The following is an 18,132-nucleotide window of genomic DNA, read 5'->3' as shown; positions in this document are numbered from 1 at the left end:
TCGGCCCCATGAAGTAAATAGACACAAACCTAGCTTTCATGCTAGTATAGCTATAATGGTATGTTTTGAGAGCAAACTGGTTGATAAGGCTGTGGAAGGCATTGCAGCTCCAAGTTTGCGCTATGTTAGGCAGGTAAGGTACGTCTTTGAGAAGGCTTGGTGCCAGGACTTGTTGTACAGCTTCCGGTGATCATCAGATCCTTGACGTCAAGGAATTTTTAAAACTATGGAACATGGTTACACTAGCTAGCTACCTTCATCGAGCCAGTCTCTCCCTTCTTTAGTAAAGTCTCTGTGGGCACAAGCTGAAAAGATTTTAGACTTGTGGTTGTACACGTTGGCCACGTGGTTGGTCAATTGGATGTCCATTTTGGCAAAGTATGCTCTCAGCAACTAGCACTGAACACAGCACACGAGTACAGGTGACTGACCACAGCCTATGACCACTTGGCTAGCAGCTCTACACCATAGCACTTTGAAGAAGCAAGCAACCTTTTTCTTTATTCCTGAAACAGTATGCCATGAAAACAACAAATTCTGATTATGCACTTAGTCATGCACTTGCCTTTTGCTACGCAGTCAATAAGGTGCTCTATGTCACTGTAGTATTTTCTGAGGAGAGCACAAATTTAAGTGGGTCAATCTTTAATGATTCTGCTGACAAAGCACTTCCTTTCGAGCAAGATTTCTAGTGCCCTCTTCAACCCCTCCGATTTCATACAAATGCTGCTGCCAACCTCATTAACCTGGACAGAATAAATGCACACATGTGAACACAACCTCAAGATGTTTCATTCAGGAATAAAAATTTAAGCGTACCTGAATTAGCTCTGTGAGTAAGATGGCATCCCGAGTCGCATCAATCGAGGTGTACAGTCTTTGCCAAAACTAACCAGGCTGCATGATTTGCTGCTTCCTCAATTAGTGGAGCCCCTACGGCTTCCCTAAAAACAAAAAGGTATTGGAAGGTGAGGAAAAGGGTTCTGCTTACCTCACAGTGACTTATAGTTTGATGGGTGTTCCGCTATACAACTGAGAAGCAAAACGGGCAGCCTGATTACTTTTGGCAAAGACGGTACATCAGGTACTTTGTACTGATTCTTGGTGAGTTGCACCTCCCATCACCTGCAAGACTGAGAAGCTGCCCTGTTGTTCCTGACAGCAAACAGTCCTGTTCGCCTCTCCAGAGCTGTTTCAAGCAAGCCAAGCCATTTATCAGTTTTCTGGATACTCTTCCATGTATAAAATGACAACAAAGTGTGGCGTTGAAAGTGGTGGAAACAGGAGACACATTTAGGAGATGTTTTCGCTGCCTGGGCAGTGAAGACGACGAAAAAGATTCAACAAATGACAAAGAACAGCCACACATCGGGGACTCTGATACCAATACTTCACAGCAGTTGCAAGGATTTTTGGGGATTCAAACCACTGAGCAAGATGGCACCTAAGTTAATGGAACATTTAATTAAACTGTCAAAGAGCTAGTTACCCAAGATGACGCTCAAATGCATGCTGTGTTCGTAACAAGAAAATGAGCAAGCAAGGTACATACTTGATCACAATACATGTAACCGTATCTGCATGCATGGTATCATAGTATGTTGATTGGTATATTTCTTACGTTTATAGCATGCATGGTCTTAACAACTAAACATTCCTGTCTTGTGATATAACATACAGCTTCCTTTATAATTAACATAATAAGTTACAAGTGCATATTGTGGAACCTGACTGTTAACATAGGTAACTTATATTACATCTATGTCTATGGCCATGTCTGACCCTCTGTATGTCAGAAAATTAACACCATCTTGTAATAACTAATGCATTCCAGCACACAAGGACAGGAAGTTGAGGGGCTCGTGATGACACACTTATGAAGAAAGCCAACAGCAACTGAAACCAAGGAAAGGATAGGGGAAATGTTTCTATTTTCTTTTTTTAATTTATAATGTTGATCAATGTTAAATTCATAGCATAACCATTTTTTAAATGAACGATAATTGATCAGAAAGTGGAACAAAACCAAGTGCTGCCGATAGGATTCGAACTCACAACACATGCAGAGATAGTGAGTTAAGACCCACCAGTATCATGGGTTCTCTTCCACTTTCTGATCAATTATCTTGCATTTAAAAAATCGTTGCATTACAAATTTACCATTGACTGACACAACAAATAACAAAAAGAAATTAGAAACACTCCCCTATGCTTTCCTTGCTTTTGGTCACTGTTGGCGTTCTTCATAACTAATCATTCATCATATCAGGTCATTATTCTATTTTAAAATGCAGCTGTGGCCATTACATAGGCAATTCTAACATATACTGACCGTACAGAAGAATGTTGCCCAAAGCCTTCATTATCATCAACGTCATTGCAGAAGGCTCCCTAGTGTTTTCATGGTGATGCTGCAAATCACTTGACATGTTCTGCAGGTTTTGAGTAACTGTGGTAGACATCTCTCAAACACGTTATGTTGCCTCTGAAATGATGAACATGAAATTAGTTTGGCTTATGACTGAACATGAATAGCAGCATGCCGCTAAATTTTTCAACATACCCATTGCATTCTGCTTTTGGAAAACTTTCATCATCAGCACTGAGGCCAGCAATTCTCACGCTGTCTTCATCGGCATTGCTCTCAGTCGCATTGTCACTCGACATGTCACTATCATCAGAACGTTCTGGCATTTCCAGCAACCTTGGGTGCTGTGTAGAGGCCATTACAGGTGTGCTAAAATGAGTCAACTCAGGCTTAAAACTTGTCTCATCAGTCTGTACCCCTAAAGAAAAATACAAAAAATTATTATTCCAGGTGAAGTATGAGAACAATTTTTTCATTACCGCAGCTCCTAAGCGGGCTTGTTGTCATTGTGCCTTTTGAATATGTAGGTGCCTTCAAGTGTGCCTGTGAAAACTTCGATGCCGTTGTTGGAGGTGCACGGCCACACGTTGGGCACATGTGAATTTTGTTGCCACCTGCAGAAACAGGCAGGAAATAAATCAAACAATTGATACGGGAACAAACAAAAATTGGAGGGGGCACTTAAGCTCCGCCTTAAGGACATGATGAAATAGCTAATGGGTCTTATGACCATATATGCAGAATTGGAAGAACCCTCTACTTAACATTAATAGATCCCTGGGAGTCCTCAAACCACTCCTTGCACAGTGGTGCAGTTCAGCCGCATGCCGGCGCCACTAGATCGGTTAGGTGTGTAGAAATAAGACTCTCCAATTTAACTCCCTGCACTGTGTTTTGTTATGAGCGGTCATTACTTCAGTAGTCCCAGGTGAAAATGTCCTTTACATACTTTACATAATTACATACTTTTTAAAACCTAAATTACAACAGCATATGCTCTGTACTCCACACTTACCTCTTGCCCCGAAGGTATCCCTCCAGGCCTTCACGGATGGCACTGCAGACCAAACCAACCTTGTTTGGCCAGGGTGACTGCATACTGGTCGCCCGTGAAGTGCTTAGAGCAGATTCAGTATGCCTTATTGACTCGATCCCCGGGCAAACCATGCAAGTCATGCCGGTCTGCAAAAGTGATATATGCGTCAAACCTGCAGAAAGCAGAAATAGTGGTGTTACTGCAACGACATGTAAATGCCTGCTCTGAGCCATTGCAAGAATTAGGTCGGGCATGGTAGAACGTGGTTTATAGAGTTTAACATCCCGAAACGACTCAGGCTGTAAAGGACACCGTAGTGGAGAGCTTGGGATAATTTCGTCCACCTCTATAACGTGCACTGACATCACACAGTGCATAGGCCTCTTATCAGTTAGCCTCCGCTGCAGCTGGGATCAAACCCGTATCTTCGAGTCAGCAGCTGGGCCCCATAATCACTGAGCCAGTGGGACGTAGCAGAACGATATAACCATTTGTGCTGCAGCTTGACGCATGCTCCACTTTCAAGTGCTGACAAAGGAAAAACAATGCACTTGCACGTAGAATACTACCGAACTATCAAGCAAGCCATTCACTGTGTTTTTTTTTATTCCGCCAATGGGCTGCCTTGGCGTTCTGTGTATTTTTACAAACGTGGGTGTACAGTTCGATAAGGCCCATCTTGGCAGGAAAAAAAACATTTTTAAGAACTGCGAGCTTGTAACCCTTTCCCATCATTCAACTGTCTCATAATGTTTCTTGAAGCGATTTTCTATTCTAGTACAATTTGTCTAATACGTCCAAATGACTGAGGTAACGGTAAAACAGCACTGGGAACATACAGAATGTTTAAGCAGGAAATTGTGAAAGAATTAAAATATCCGTGATTATTCTAGGGGAAGCTCTGTTATTTGAGGACTAAGACATATCGAGTCAGGTATCACGAGATAGGCACATAATGCGGTGCGTGTTAAGAAGAGGAGGAAACGGCTGAACACTTGATGCTTTTCTGTAAAGGGCTTCACCCTTCGCAGCAGTGCTGATTTATTCAAAGCACTGGGGCAGTTTAAGGACAGTGAATGAAATGAAAATTGGTTGTTGGGACAGTGAAGGAAAAATAGATTTTAAGCGGGTAGAAATAACCAAGCGAAGGTTATCTGATTGGTGGCTAAAATCAAGACTAGAGTGAAATTTCATGAGTTATGGCAAAGTGGCATGAGTCACCTACCGATTTAAAAGGTTCAGCCATATCTATCTATCCATCTATCCATCCATCCATCCATCCATCCATCCATCCATCCACTTTCCTTCTATCTGGCACATATAGTTTCTTACTGTTAACAAATAGTGATATTTAACATAATTAATTAAATATGAAACTCTATGGTCTGGAAGGCCAACCGGGAGCAGGAAATACAGGGGCCACATGACCTTGTAGCTCGATTTTTTTTCAGGTGGGGAGAAAAACCACGCATGCAGGAGATTGTAGTGTGCCTCCTCTCTTTTGGAAAGAACGTGACGCGGCGAGTCCCTACATGATTGCCGCTCACTACCCGTCGGGACGAGTCATCGATCCACCCTTCCTGTCGCTTAGCTTCGTACAGCTTGTGCGGGGATGTGAAAAACCTTGTCCCTGGCGAGTTCAAGTATGTGCTATCGCCAACTGCTACGCAGCAGTTCATATGTGACCACAGATCGGGTGAAGAATACGACGCATGCGCAGTTTTGCCGCGTATGAGCGGCGCTTGCGTGCGCGCGTCTCCCGACCGGTGCCGGAGTGCTTTAGCCGGAGTTATAAGAACCGCAAAGGCATGGCACACGTGCAAAGAAACTAGAATTTAATGGCTGTTGCCACAACATGCTTTTTCTGTTTAAAAACAGCTGTGTTCGTTAATGAGATATGGAAGTGACAAGTGACTGTCTGCACATACGGACCTGAGTAAAGCAGGATTCGTTAAATGTAAAATAATAATAATAATAATAATAATAATAATAATAATAATAATAATAATAATAATAATAATAATAATAAATACCGCTCACCTGTGGTCTTTAGGTACCCGAAGGAACTTAAAGCTGCAGTTTCGGCCGGTGTTGTGGCAGCCGCGAACAAAACGCGTCCACTGGCCGCGCGGCATGTTTTGCAACATGACGTCACGAAGGATGGATACGGCTGAACCCTTTAAATCGGGCGCATTACAGACGTCACCGCCACTGGCGGGGGCTGGCCGAATTATAAGGACTGAATCATTGGGCGTGGTGGGGTGTTTGCACAGCGGAAAAAGAAAATTGGTTTTTTTTCGGGGGTGGGGGGGGGGGGGGGGGGGAAAGGCGCACATATATCGGCGGACACCTGAACCGCGCCGTAAGGAAAGGGATAAAGGAGGGACTAAGAGAAGAAAGGAAGAAAGAGGTGCCGTAGTGGCCGGCTGAAAAAACACGTGCGCTGAAACCCGACCGCGGCGGCTGCGTTTTTATGGAGGAAAAACGCTAAGACGTCCGTGTGCTTTGCGATGTCAGAGCACGTTAAGGATCCCCAGGTGGTCGAAATTATTCCAGAGCCCTCCACTACGGCACCTTTCTTCTTTCACTCCCTCCTTTATCCCTTCCCTTACGGCGCGGTTCAGGTGTCCAACGATATATATGAGACAGATACTGCGCCATTTCCTTTCTCCCCAGAAAAAAAAACAAATTATTATTATTATTATTAGGGGAAAGGGGGTCATATTAGTGGTTCAGGAGTTCGTTGCCTAGGTTGCAGGCCTCCCCCATGTTACACGTACTGTGCCCATGTCTAACCCTGTCGTAATTGCCAGCTGTGCCCACCGTAGGATTTTAGCAGGCTAATCTGCTGAATTGTTTTCCATACATCCGCGGTCGTGATTAAATGCAATAACTTCACTCATGCCGCCGCGGTGGCTCAGTGGTTATGGCGCTCGGCTGCTGACACGATCGACGTACGCGGCGGTCGAATTTCGATGGAGGTGAAATTCTAGAGGCCCATGTACTGTGCGAAAGAACCCCAGGTGGTCGAAATTTCCGGAGCCCTAGCGTCCCCCATAGCTTGAGTCGCTTTGGGAGTACGTACGTTAAACCCCCATAAACCAAACCAATAACTTCACTCAACGGACCAGCGCCGCTGGCTTCAGGGGGAGCTAGGGTCCAATGAATTGCTTATAAGTAAAAAAACAACTGGGTATTTCCCAATTAGACTCTGTGTTGTTTATTTTTCGCTTGTGTGGCTGCTTCCCTCCACTGCGAAATAGGGTGAAAATAAAGGGGGTAAATTACGCTGGGTGATGACAAAATTATCGAAATACTCCACTCCTTGACCATTAGTGCGTTTGTTCCCGCAATGAACCCTGGCCAACCCCCCGCCGTTCAACATCATTTGGACAGGAGTGCGCTCTCCACTACGGCACCTTTCTCTTCCTTTTTTCTCTCCGTCTTTCCTTTATCCCTTTCCTTACGGCGCTGTACAGGTGTCTGCCGAGATGTGAGACAGATACTGCACCATTTCCTTTCCCCAATAATAATAATAATAATAATAATAATAATAATAATAATAATAATAATAATAATAATAATAATAATAATAATAATAATAATAATAATAATAATAATAATTGGTTTTTGGGGAAAGGAAATGGCGCAGTATCTGTCTCATATATCGTTGGACACCTGAACCGCGCCGTAAGGGAACGGATAAAGGAGGGAGTGAAAGAAGAAGGGAAGAAGGAGGTGTCGTAGTGGAGGGCTCCGGGATAATTTCGACCACCTGGGGATCTTTAACGTGCACTGTCAACCCACAGCACACGGGCGCCTTAGCGTTTTTCCTCCATAAAAACGCAGTTTCCTTACGGCACTGTTCAGGTGTCTGCCGAGATGTGAGACAGATACTGCACCATTTCCTTTCCCCAACAGCCAATTATTATTTTGTGCCGTAAACGCCCCGGTGGGAGGCATCCATCGCTCGCAGCCGCTCGAGAATACAGGCTGCGCGAATTTTTTATTAGCGTGAAAAGTGAGCCACAGTTCTCGTTTGTCGAGCCAACGAGCCCGACTCTCATTACAGCTCAGACTATGCACTATTTCACATTTTCAGAATCGGCTGTTTAATTTCCTCATACCAAGAAAAATTACCAAAAACAAAACCGAAACATAAACCTGCGTGCGTCATACGCGCCACTATCGGAAGTGTGGACAGTAGTCGTCAGCGCTCGTTTTCCGGTTTTAATGGCGTTCGATTGAAAGAAGCAGACGAGCGGCTGAGAGCGATGGATGCCTCTAACCGGGGCATTTACGACACGGCCCTCATGGGCATTTTGACCAACGAAGGTCAGATATATCCGTTTCTGGATGCCATTTTTGACTTTCTTTACCGCCGGTGAGTACCTGCACAATGACATGCACAGTCTAGCGCGCCTCTCATTACAGCGCGCGGTTAGAACCACCCGGATCGGCGACCGAGGCGAAAAGTGGCGCTTTCCTTGAAAATGTTGCTTTTAGCGAATGATTTTTCACCCTTCTATCGAACAAAACAGTGTGCGACGATTCGCGTCGGCTTTGTTTTGGTTGCTGCGCGATGCTGGTTTTGAGCGTTAGGAACCCCTGGAGGCCCTGTTGACGAAGGTTCTTTTCGGTGAACATTAGCACCGAGGTTGTGTCATGCCTGAAATTCGGTATTAGCTCGGCACTGCAAAAGGAAAACCGCGACATTTTCGTGCTGCAGGTTGGGCATATCCGCTACGAATCTTTCGTTGGCTTAGCGCGATGTGACAGAAGCTCGCGTATGTACTCTCAGTTGGGCATACTTACGACGTACTGATTGGTCTGTAATTCTTCCGGCTATAATTTGTGGAACTTTTCAGAACCTCATTATTTGCGTGTTAACGTCGCAAATGCAAATGTGCGCGCTTTTACTGATGTGCCGTACAGGCATTCTGTATTATTCCGTGGCTTTTTACGATGCAGACAGCTTTCACATGATTGGCGCCAAGCTGCTCGTGAGAGCTCGTGCAGCCGATATGCACATTTGGATAGCAGACGACGTAGGTCGCTTATGCTTCTTGCCTTGTGTTTGCAAGCGTTGCAGGGGGCGGCAGAAAGTTAGGTGGGCGGAGCTGAGAGACATGGGATTACGCGTAATCCCAGGCCTTGCAGAAGGCGTAATCAGGCTGATGATGGTGGCTATCACTGCACCCAGCCGGCAGTCTTCTCTTATGCATGCTTCGTGGAATTCTCGAAAGGAGAGCGCCGTTTGACGCTCCGTTGTTAAAACCGTGTTCGCTGAAAGTTGTTCGCTGGAACTGCGCGGTCGAATGCGAATTATGTGGTCATTTCGAAAGTGTCTTGTGCTCTGCTTTTCATTAATTTGCGCGCATATCTTAACGATCCACTGTTGAATGGAACAAACCAAACTAGCAGAGTAAACTGCCATTCGCGAGCTGTGTAAAACTCATCGCTTTAGTAAAATTATCTGCACGGCGGAATAAATGCGCAAGTTGTCATTCACTTACAAGGATTGATTGATATTTTAGTGTCTTGTCCTCTTCCTATCAGCTGAATTAATGCAACTTTTTCAATGTTACTCATACAGGACTGACTTCTATCGAATCAAGTCCTCCCCATCTGAAAAGCTTGGATTTCCTCCCGGAGTTGCAAGGCGCATTGTGAGAGCTGTGAGTGCTTCACTGCATTTATGTGCATGCCAGCACGAGCTTGATTTGCTCGTGCTAAACCTGTCTGTGGCAGAATGAACTTGACTGCTCCCTGCCTAGTCCATGAGTTCTTCGCCGACTTCTCCATCATAAAGAGCCACAAAGAGCAAAGAGCCTACTTCAAAGCATTCCGCATAGCCAGACGAGAACTCCCTATGTCGCCCAACCTCCTCCCTCGAAAACATTCAGCACTGCTCAGACAAGACCCAATGCACTTATTACCTAATACACTCCACTGCCAAGGATATGGCTCCATAACCATGCTTGTCCACACATACTGGAACTGTCCAAGATCCTACATCGTGCAGCGCTGCCCACTCTCGCAACATGCCCATGTGGGAGGCCTAGGAATTGCCCACCTCTGCAAAACGGCCTCTTCATGGGGCAAACTCCTGCAGTACCTGCCTGCTCTCTTGGGGGAGGAACCCTAACTCCGTCTCCCTCAAGAACACGGACCCGGACATGGGTCATTTAAATAAATGGTTTTCCCTCTCTATTTGCAGACTTAACTCAGATTGCCGACTTGGCTGAATGTTGCTGGTTAATAGTGCTCGGTTTGCTGATCTTGGACATTTTATCCCTTCCCAGTGCAAGGAATTACCAGCAGTATTAGCTTATCCAAACCCCAATCCCTGCTCCATGATTACATATGCTCCCAGGCTGACCTAGAACACCTCATTACAAGTTGTGCTTTGTCAGGAAGACAACACTCCATGGGCTTGGAACCTAGCCTTGGCCGCTTTCAAACAACCAGGCCAAAGTGGGCCAGGCTCATGCTGATTGTCAGTTTTTTTTCCAGTGTCCTAATCACTTAACACTGGGCACTTTTTGTGATTTCTGAGGCTTTTTTTCTCAAACCCTCCCAACAGAGAGCCTCGAATAGCAGCCCTTTAATGCCTTCTGCACTAATAAAGGGAAACAGTGCACGGGAAGCAATTCACTTGTTCTAAGTGCATTGAGAACTCTGGCTCGTTGTGTTAATATTTGCCTGCTGCATGTATTGTTACAGGCTTTTGAGAGTTACAACAATCTGTCCAGTCCAAAGCCAGAGAAGAAAACAGATGCAGCTGAACCACCGGTGATCCAGCCTGAAGGTTTGTGGAGCTCTATGTGTTTTGTCATGCTTGTGGAGCAGAAAATATCTAGCATATAATGGAATGCATGCCTAGCGACAAGCAGTACTTTGTCACTATATACTTTAAAATCTACTTGTAAGACTTAAGTTGTGCCTGTTATACATCTATATAAATGCATTTGCACAGCTGCACGTGCCAATTAGAAAGTGAACTGCTAATGTTGCTTTTGCTTTGATCGGAGCATGTGTTCACAATTTTATTTTTTGGATTTGAAAGAAGGACATTAAAAAGGAACACCTGCTTTGTAGCAGTTTGTTAGTGTGCAGTTTCTTGTGAGCTTTAAATTCGACTTGACAGTGTTTTAGTGTAGCCTGGAAATGTTTTGAGTCAAGATTGTAATGAAAAGAAAAAAATTGGCATATTTTTCTGTATTGCTTCGCGTACAAATGTCATAAAATAGCTCTAACTAGAGTTTTCTTAATGCGTTTCCTGCAAGGAACAGTCACCGACGTTCTCGTGCAACTGACACTTGTACTTTTATTCTTTTTCCGGAGCAGACTCCATGCCAGTCGCAACCGAGGTTGAAGTTGAGACCACCAGCTCGGACGACACTGTGGAATCAACCACCACTGAAAGCGTTGCAGCTGAGCCGGTAGAGACGGTCACCGTTGCAACCAAGTCTAAGTCCCAGTGCTCGCAGAAGGGAGATGCGGACACTGTCGAGCCGGTCGACAATGCAAAAGCAGATGGCCCAGGGGCAAGTGCAAAGAAAGCGGGAGATGAGAATGAGGACCCCGATTATGATCCGTGAGTTGTCCTGGTGTGCATGACATAGATTCCGAGCTAACCCAGAAAATGTTCAAAAAGAAAAAAGAAAACCCCTTCAGAAAGATTAGAAATTGGAAGTCATATTTATTAATTGGACCATAGAGCATAATAGCTCTCAGGAGAAGGTCAAAAGACATTAAATAGAGTTATAGTGGTGCAGTGGTTATGGTGCTCAACTGCTGACTCAAAAGACGCGGGTTTGATCGCGACCACGGCGGTCGAATTTTGATGGAAGCGAAACACTAGAGGTCCGTGTACTGCACGATGTCAGTGCGAAAGAACCTTAGGTGCTCGAAATTGTCCTGAGCCCTCCGCGCCAAAAGTCCAATGCAATTGTTTTGTCACTGATGTTTCGGTATGCAAGTGAAGTGACATGACAATTCAATGAAGGTGAATGCATTTCGCCTATTTCCCAGTTTTTGCTTCGTCCCTATTGCTATATGTAGCTGTAGTTCCTTGTAGATGCAGTATGGCAACTATGGTTGGAGGCTCAGATTTTTAAGGTTAGATTTATTAATGACAAAGGTCAGTTTTGGAAGCAGGAGTTCATTTTAAATAAAACGTGTCATATCTGTAAAAAGGAATTATGACTGGTGTCTTTTATCTTGGTGCCAAAAAAGATATCTCATTGCCTAAGATATGTAGCATTAATTTCTTAACTCAAAACGTCTCAAACTATCCTGCGTTTTCTATGAAAAACGGCAATAGGCAAAGCCTTCTATCATGAGTTACAGTGCTACTAGATTGGGTGTTCGATTTATGGATGGTTGCTTCAAGCTTATTAAAAACAGCAGTGTTACTCCAGTGGTCACCTGCTGTGTGTGCCATTGATGTGCAGTTTATCACTGCGCTGTGTTGGGAAGCCACAGCCTAGTGATGCTCTCGCAACACACCTGGTTCAGTGTGCAGGCCAAGTTTCAGAGTCACCCGGAGAGCTACAATGGTGCCATGCGTGACAACTACTGCTGGAGCCAGAGTGTCCACGATCTCGACGTCCGAGTCAAGGTATGCAGCTGAATAGCATAACCAGGGTATGATATGTGCACAATGTAATGCTTAGGTTGCACTGTAATGCACAACCTATGTAATGGGCACATAATGAACGCATGCACAGCATAAGTGCTCCATTAGGTGCTTATATGGAACACTAAAGTGTTGCTGTGTTCAAGACATTGTTGGCTGTGTATACTGTTACAAAATGGATCCATGTCTTGTAGCTTTCTTAAGCAGGTGAGCTGTATATGTGACACCAGTTGAAGGTTTTAGCTGCTGTTGAAAACCAACATTTGTTCTTGAAAGGTTGGCATTTATCGGCACTGGTGATAGTATTTGAGCAGTTACCCATAATCTCTGCACCGATTTGATACAGACACTGAAGTATATGTGTCTATAGTGTTTTCAAGCAGTAAGTGATATGAGTGGGTACTTCACTGAATTTAGTGGGGATGAAAGCAACTGGGGCGAAGTGTGTGTGATTGGTATAGATGGAAGTGAGGCATAGGAAGTGTGCATTCATGCACAAACAAAAGCAGTGCATGATTTTATTTATTTATGGCGTGACCTGCTAGTTCAGCTTTTTTTTTTTTTTGTGCTCATCCTGGGGAACTGCAAGTGTACGCAGTGTGTCGTGTCCGTGTCATGCTACTGCAGGTGGGTCCCGATGTGTCGTCACGAAATCAGGTGCGGGTGAACATTACCCCTGGCCACCTCAAGGTGGAGCTGCTGGACATTAAGACCAAGACTTGGTCGGCGCCGGTTGATGATGACCTGCATGCCCGTGTCAAGCTTGACGAGTCCATCTGGACGCTGGTGCCTGGAGATCATGTTTTGGTGAGTGTGGGGTAGTCTGATGGAGCACCAGTTCCCAAAGCATCTTTTGTGGAGACAGCCCCAAATGAGAATGTGGTGTCAGGCTATGTACGTCTATAGACAAGCGTCATGTTTGTAAAAAAAGGCGGCGCTGCAGTCGGCATCGACGCGGGGTAGGCAAAACGCAGCATGCCTACGCTGCGCCAAGCTACGCTGCCTTCGTAACCAACTGGTGCATGCGAATATTTCAAAGCGTGCGCGCCGCTTGTGGTTAGAAGCATTTTTATTGATGCTCGGAGAGTAGTTCTGCACTTTTTCAGCCTGTTCACCAGACAATTAGTAGGCGAAGAGCTGCATCGGGTGCTTCTCCACGACAATTGTAAAAGCGCAGCGCTATACGGCGGGTGAAAGCGCGAGGTATGGGGAGGAATTAATTGTCCACAGTTCTCAACTTATGGGCCGATAAAGCATATCCAATTGCTAATGCAAAGTAGGACGATGTTATGCATGACGCGAATCGGCTTTCTTACACGACGAACCTTGTAATGTGCTTCCTATTTTCACCGAGCCGCTTCAGTCCGGATACCTAGGAAATTAATGAACACTATAGCTGCTTTGAACAAGGCGAATGCGACCTGCGAGCGCATGCATAGACTTTTTTCGAGCTCCAAACGAAACTTACGCTCACTCCGCTAAGCTATAAAATTTTGCTTCTTATTTTAGAATTTATTCATGTGTGCACATTCTGCTTGGTCGGAGTGGCTTTTGGCATGGAATTTGCTATGTTCTCCAGGTTCTGATTGACCTACAATGTGAAAATTCAAATAATTTGGGAAATAACACTGCGCGACTTTGTCGAGATCCTAGCGTAGATGGACCGGTGTTGAAATGACACACTTGTTGAAATTCGCGAAAATGAAAACAGAGAAAAATCTGTCGTGTGTGCTATTACCCGAGTCAGGTGCTTCTTCAAGCACGGCACAGTGTGAACGCTGAAGGCGACTGGCGGCAGCTTTTCGTCTTCTTTTTTTGCAAAGTGGTGCTCGGGACGTTGTCTGGGTGATAAGCATCTGAAAATGGCCCCCCCTGTGTTCAACTTACGATTCCAAGCACACGGAATATCGCACCTAAACTTATGCTGAGAGCACGACGGAATGAGAACGAGTTGCAGGCGTTACTTGATTTTTTCACAGCTCAGCACGCGACCGAACAGCAACGTTTCGAACTCCGAGACACGAACCGACTTAATAGATTTTAATTCAGAAACGCTGTTTTAATAACCCAAGGAGCGACACGAGTTCGGCGTAATAACCCACGAGCTCGGTGGTATTAGCCGCGAAGACGGTCCGTCACCGAACTCGTCTTGCTCCTTGGCCCCTGCACGTTGCTTTCGCGCCTATCTGACTGCAATAAACTTGTGGAAACTTATGCCGCTTCCTTTCTTCTGCATTGCGGCTCAACCAACCACACCAGAATTTGTCGGCACGCCGTGAATTGTGCCCAAAAACACGCAAGCGTGGCGCACCCAATGCGGAATTTCCCGCTTCTTGCCTACACAACGAAAGTCGCTGCTGACGCCAGTGCCGCCGCATCCCTTTGACGTCACGGCCCGACGCTTGTCTATAGTTAGTTATGGTGATGGTGGTGGGAGTTGCTTGTGGTGGTGAAAATGCAAGTACTAACCACACACGACCAGCACCAATTGAACTCTTGTTCTCTCTCCAGGTGAACCTGGAGAAGGCGCAGGAGCTCTGGTGGGACCGGCTCCTTGTGAGTGAACCACAGATCAACATCCGTGCCATTGACCCCACCAAGCCCTTCGAGGACCTGGACGAAGAAGCTCAGGTCAAGATCCAGCAGCTGACGTACAACAACCTTCTCAAGCAGGCTGGTAAGAAGACACCCCAGGAAGAGGTCAGTTGCACTTCAGTTTTTCTTTCTCAGCTCTTCTTTGGCTTTGAAAGTTGGTCAGGATATATTTTTTTTTCTATGTCATGAGACTATGATACGAAAAAGTTGGTTATAACACAGTGTTGCACCCATGTCAATGCATCACAAAACATTGCTGTGTCAATAAAACAACCTGCTGTCATAGCATTATCTTAACAGGCCCTACCGTGCGTAGACAAAAATACCTTGTGCCAGACTCTCTCTGGCCGAAGCAACCCTTGTGTCATTAAAATTCATCTTAATACTGAGGAAATAGTCCTGCAGGTGAAGTGATTGTTATGCCAGCTTGGCTGCTGCTCATACACCTCCCCAGATTATCTTATTAGTAACCATGTTCTTATAATGCCTTGGTGGAGACTGCCAATGTGCCAAGATGAAGCGTAGTGATGCTCACTATAGGATTTGCTGCGTAGATGGGACCATTTATATTTTTGTAATTAGCAGAACTGAACTAGAAGCAAAGAAGGGTATTGATGTCATAAGTTTGAATCGATGATAAGAGAGAAATTGCTCATTAGTGTCTGCCCAAATGCAGCTAATGTTTACTCCACCCTGCACATTTACTCCACCTTGGGGTATTCCCCTACACAGATTGGACTGTGTTTGAATCGAGCTAAGGAAAAATTTAAATCCAATTCTCTGTGTAAGAAATGTCTTTTGCTACTTGGCAAGCATTAGTGTAGCCAGAAAAAGTCATAGAATCGGTATTACTAAGGATGAGAAGTGGAGTTGTCCTTAATGTTCCTCTAAGGAGGGATGCAGCTTTGAAACCCCACAAAATTTTTGGAAGAATGTTGTGTTTGATTGTATGCAACATTTTTCATGTTGTCTCAATGTGTTGCTGAAATCAACCACGAACTACTGTAAAAAAATTGTTTTGTGAACCGTTGCAGCTGTGCCCTTCAGGGAAGTGCTTGAACGACGGCTGTTTTTCTCCGTTATGATTTTCTGCCTAGGTAGCCACCTTGCAGAGCAGATTTCTTTGTGACTGTTTTATCTACTTTGGCCCGATTTGACCACTGCTGCGCTGCTCCAACACGTGTGGGGCAGTGAATATCATGTGGCACATACTACATCATGGAATGCCGCGATTTGATGGAAATTGCTTTGTGCTTCCTGCGGGGCGCAGCACGAGAAATGATCTGCATTTGTTGAACCACAGCATGCAACGTTAATTGCGTTTTATTTTAAAGACTGATATGGCTATTACTAACGACCAGCTCTACAAATCACTTTAGTGATCATGCTTTGCCTCTTTTTTGACGTCCGCCAACACTTGTATTGCTATGCCGCAGAAAGCTTCTTTTTATCTCAAAAACTCTATTTAAAAAAAATTGGTGCAGGCTTCCCTGAAATACCCGGTATATTAGAAAACTGGAGATATGACGGTGAAATTTTATGAGAGCATCAAAAAATTTCCTGCAAATATATCAAGTAATAAAAATGGACAGCCACATTCCCCTTTATATCTGAACATATCTCCGTGCACATGAGGTCATTTTCAAGAGTATGATCCAAGCAGTGCAACACCTTGTGAGCTAGCTGCAAAAAATTGAGATTGTGTGTTTGCGTGTGCGTGTTGCAGAAAGTGGAGAATCTGCTTCGTGAGGCCTGGGATAAAGAAGGGTCACCTTTCAAGGGGCAGCCATTCGACCCTAGCGCAGTGAACATCACTGGCTGCGACGGCAGCATGTGAGGCAGCCTCCTTACAGTTCTACCTTCGGCGATGCTGTGCCTACTGTGTTGCACCCGTAGAGCCAGCGACTTCAGTGTGCGTGTTTGTGATTTTGCGCTGTACGCTGGGATAGCAGTGCGTGCTGTTGGAGTAGCAGCTCAAGGTGACATTTCTGGTGAGTGTACTAGAGCAAACCCGGGCGTGCGCTTCATTTAGGACGACCTCTGGCATCTTGGGACAACGCATCTGCGGGGGCTGTCCAGTGTCTGATCCCTCATCTCGAGCTTCCTCTCTGTGCTTCAGCAGACCACAACTCAGCAGGGAGCAAGCAGTTTCAGAAGCTGCTGTGTGCTCCAGCTGTCCTCCTAGTGCACAGGATTCAGGACTCGCAAATGAGGAGCGCTGTCTCGTGCTCACGGCTGGTCCTATTGGCAAGTCACAGATGCTTCGTGCCAGTAGAAGTAAAATTGCGTGAAGCTTCCACTGGCTGCAATGCGTGGCTGTGCAGATGCATTTCTGTGAGCAGTGCTCAAGTTGGTGCGTGGCTAATCTATGCAGATAACTAAGGTTCACGTGCAGAGTCAGTCAGTTGATTTAAACTTCATCGAAGATGCATTGTACCGAGACTGTACAGGGTATGTATACCTTATCAGCAGCTGTGTGCTTTAGAAGTGGGTTGATGTCTTTTGTTTCTTCTTGCATTTTTATTTCACAATTTGCATTTGATTCAGTGAAGCAGCTTGCAACATTGCAGGGTTCCTCGTGCTTTGGAGCAATTTAAGTGCAGGAGACAAAGCACCACACATACATAAAAACGCTCCTTGTGTTCTCTGGCTGCACTGTGTTCTGTTGGTCTCTTCACCTTAGGAATTGATAGAAAATTTCACCTCTGCCAAGTTGAAACTGCTGTCTGGGTAGACTTATTACTTGCGCACTGCTCCAGCTCCCTGGATTTGTTTTGTAGCTGCATTCAGTGATTGAATGCTGCAAAAAAAGTGTAAAATTAAAATACTCGCTTCATGTTCTAAAAAAAAAAATGGTGCAGTAAGGGAGTGGAGATGAAGTTTTAGTGCTGGGGAAGCACATCATCGATCAGTAAGGATGATGGACATGCGGAGTTTTTAACTTCATCACTAGCATAAAAAGGAATTATGTCAAAATAGAGTGCAACAGCCGAGGAGGCAGCACCATGTGTGTACAGTGGGCTTGCACTCTTGCCATCTTTCATGGCTTCATGATGACCGAATGGAATGCCCTATTTGCACACTGTGCCCTGCAATTGACCAGTGAGAAAACAGTCTTGCTATGAAGTACAACAAATTGCTGTCAACTCAGTAGGTGATAGCTTGGGTCAAGGAGAACTGAACATTATTTAAGAATGTTTGAACCTTGTGTTTGAAAACACAAGGTTTCCTGTGGTGTTTCAAGATTGTTCCCCTGTTGGTGGGACTTTGCCTACAAAATGCCTGTGTAAAACATTGATACGAGTTTGAGCACGAAATGCTTTGAGACAGTGTTCACCAGGTGCTGAGGTGTGATTTGCAAAGCGAAAACAAACTTCTTGTGAAACAGCTGTATTTGTTGAGCCATTAAAGTTGCACTATATAGTGCCTCGCATGCTTGTGTATAACGAGCTCATTAATTTGGAGAATTCGAACTGCCGGCTTGGCCCA

General features: G+C 45.0%; 1 protein-coding gene and 1 long non-coding RNA gene across 4 annotated transcripts; one reads left to right on the top strand and one right to left on the bottom strand.

Annotated features, from left to right (window-relative positions):
- Window positions 1–564: 564 nt before the first annotated feature.
- LOC144100164 (uncharacterized) lies at window positions 565–5,554 on the bottom strand. The gene is made up of 6 exons (XR_013307537.1): window positions 5,445–5,554; window positions 3,384–3,576; window positions 2,848–2,982; window positions 2,564–2,786; window positions 2,333–2,485; window positions 565–746 (listed from the first exon to the last, which is right to left on the bottom strand). It is a non-coding gene; the product is annotated as an uncharacterized LOC144100164 (long non-coding RNA).
- Window positions 5,555–7,623: 2,069 nt separating this feature from the next.
- On the top strand, window positions 7,624–18,076 carry LOC144101184 (nudC domain-containing protein 3). 3 transcript variants are annotated; one of them, XM_077634234.1, is made up of 8 exons: window positions 7,624–7,788; window positions 9,001–9,082; window positions 10,131–10,215; window positions 10,755–11,004; window positions 11,928–12,030; window positions 12,676–12,855; window positions 14,560–14,748; window positions 16,370–18,076. In XM_077634234.1, exons 1-8 carry the CDS (start codon window positions 7,679–7,681, stop codon window positions 16,478–16,480), a joined length of 1,110 nt encoding a protein of 369 aa, XP_077490360.1. In that variant the 5' UTR covers window positions 7,624–7,678; the 3' UTR covers window positions 16,481–18,076. The 3 variants fall into 3 exon arrangements, with proteins under 3 accessions (XP_077490360.1, XP_077490359.1, XP_077490361.1); XM_077634233.1 differs by having other exon boundaries at window positions 10,752–11,004; XM_077634235.1 differs by having other exon boundaries at window positions 7,693–7,739; window positions 10,752–11,004.
- The last annotated feature ends 56 nt before the right edge of the window (window positions 18,077–18,132 follow it).

Source organism: Amblyomma americanum, chromosome 8 (genome assembly GCF_052857255.1).
Source record: "Amblyomma americanum isolate KBUSLIRL-KWMA chromosome 8, ASM5285725v1, whole genome shotgun sequence".
Classification (NCBI taxonomy): domain Eukaryota; kingdom Metazoa; phylum Arthropoda; class Arachnida; order Ixodida; family Ixodidae; genus Amblyomma; species Amblyomma americanum.
The sequence above is the reverse complement of the archived record's forward strand: the minus strand, read 5'-3'. Positions and strand labels throughout refer to the sequence as shown.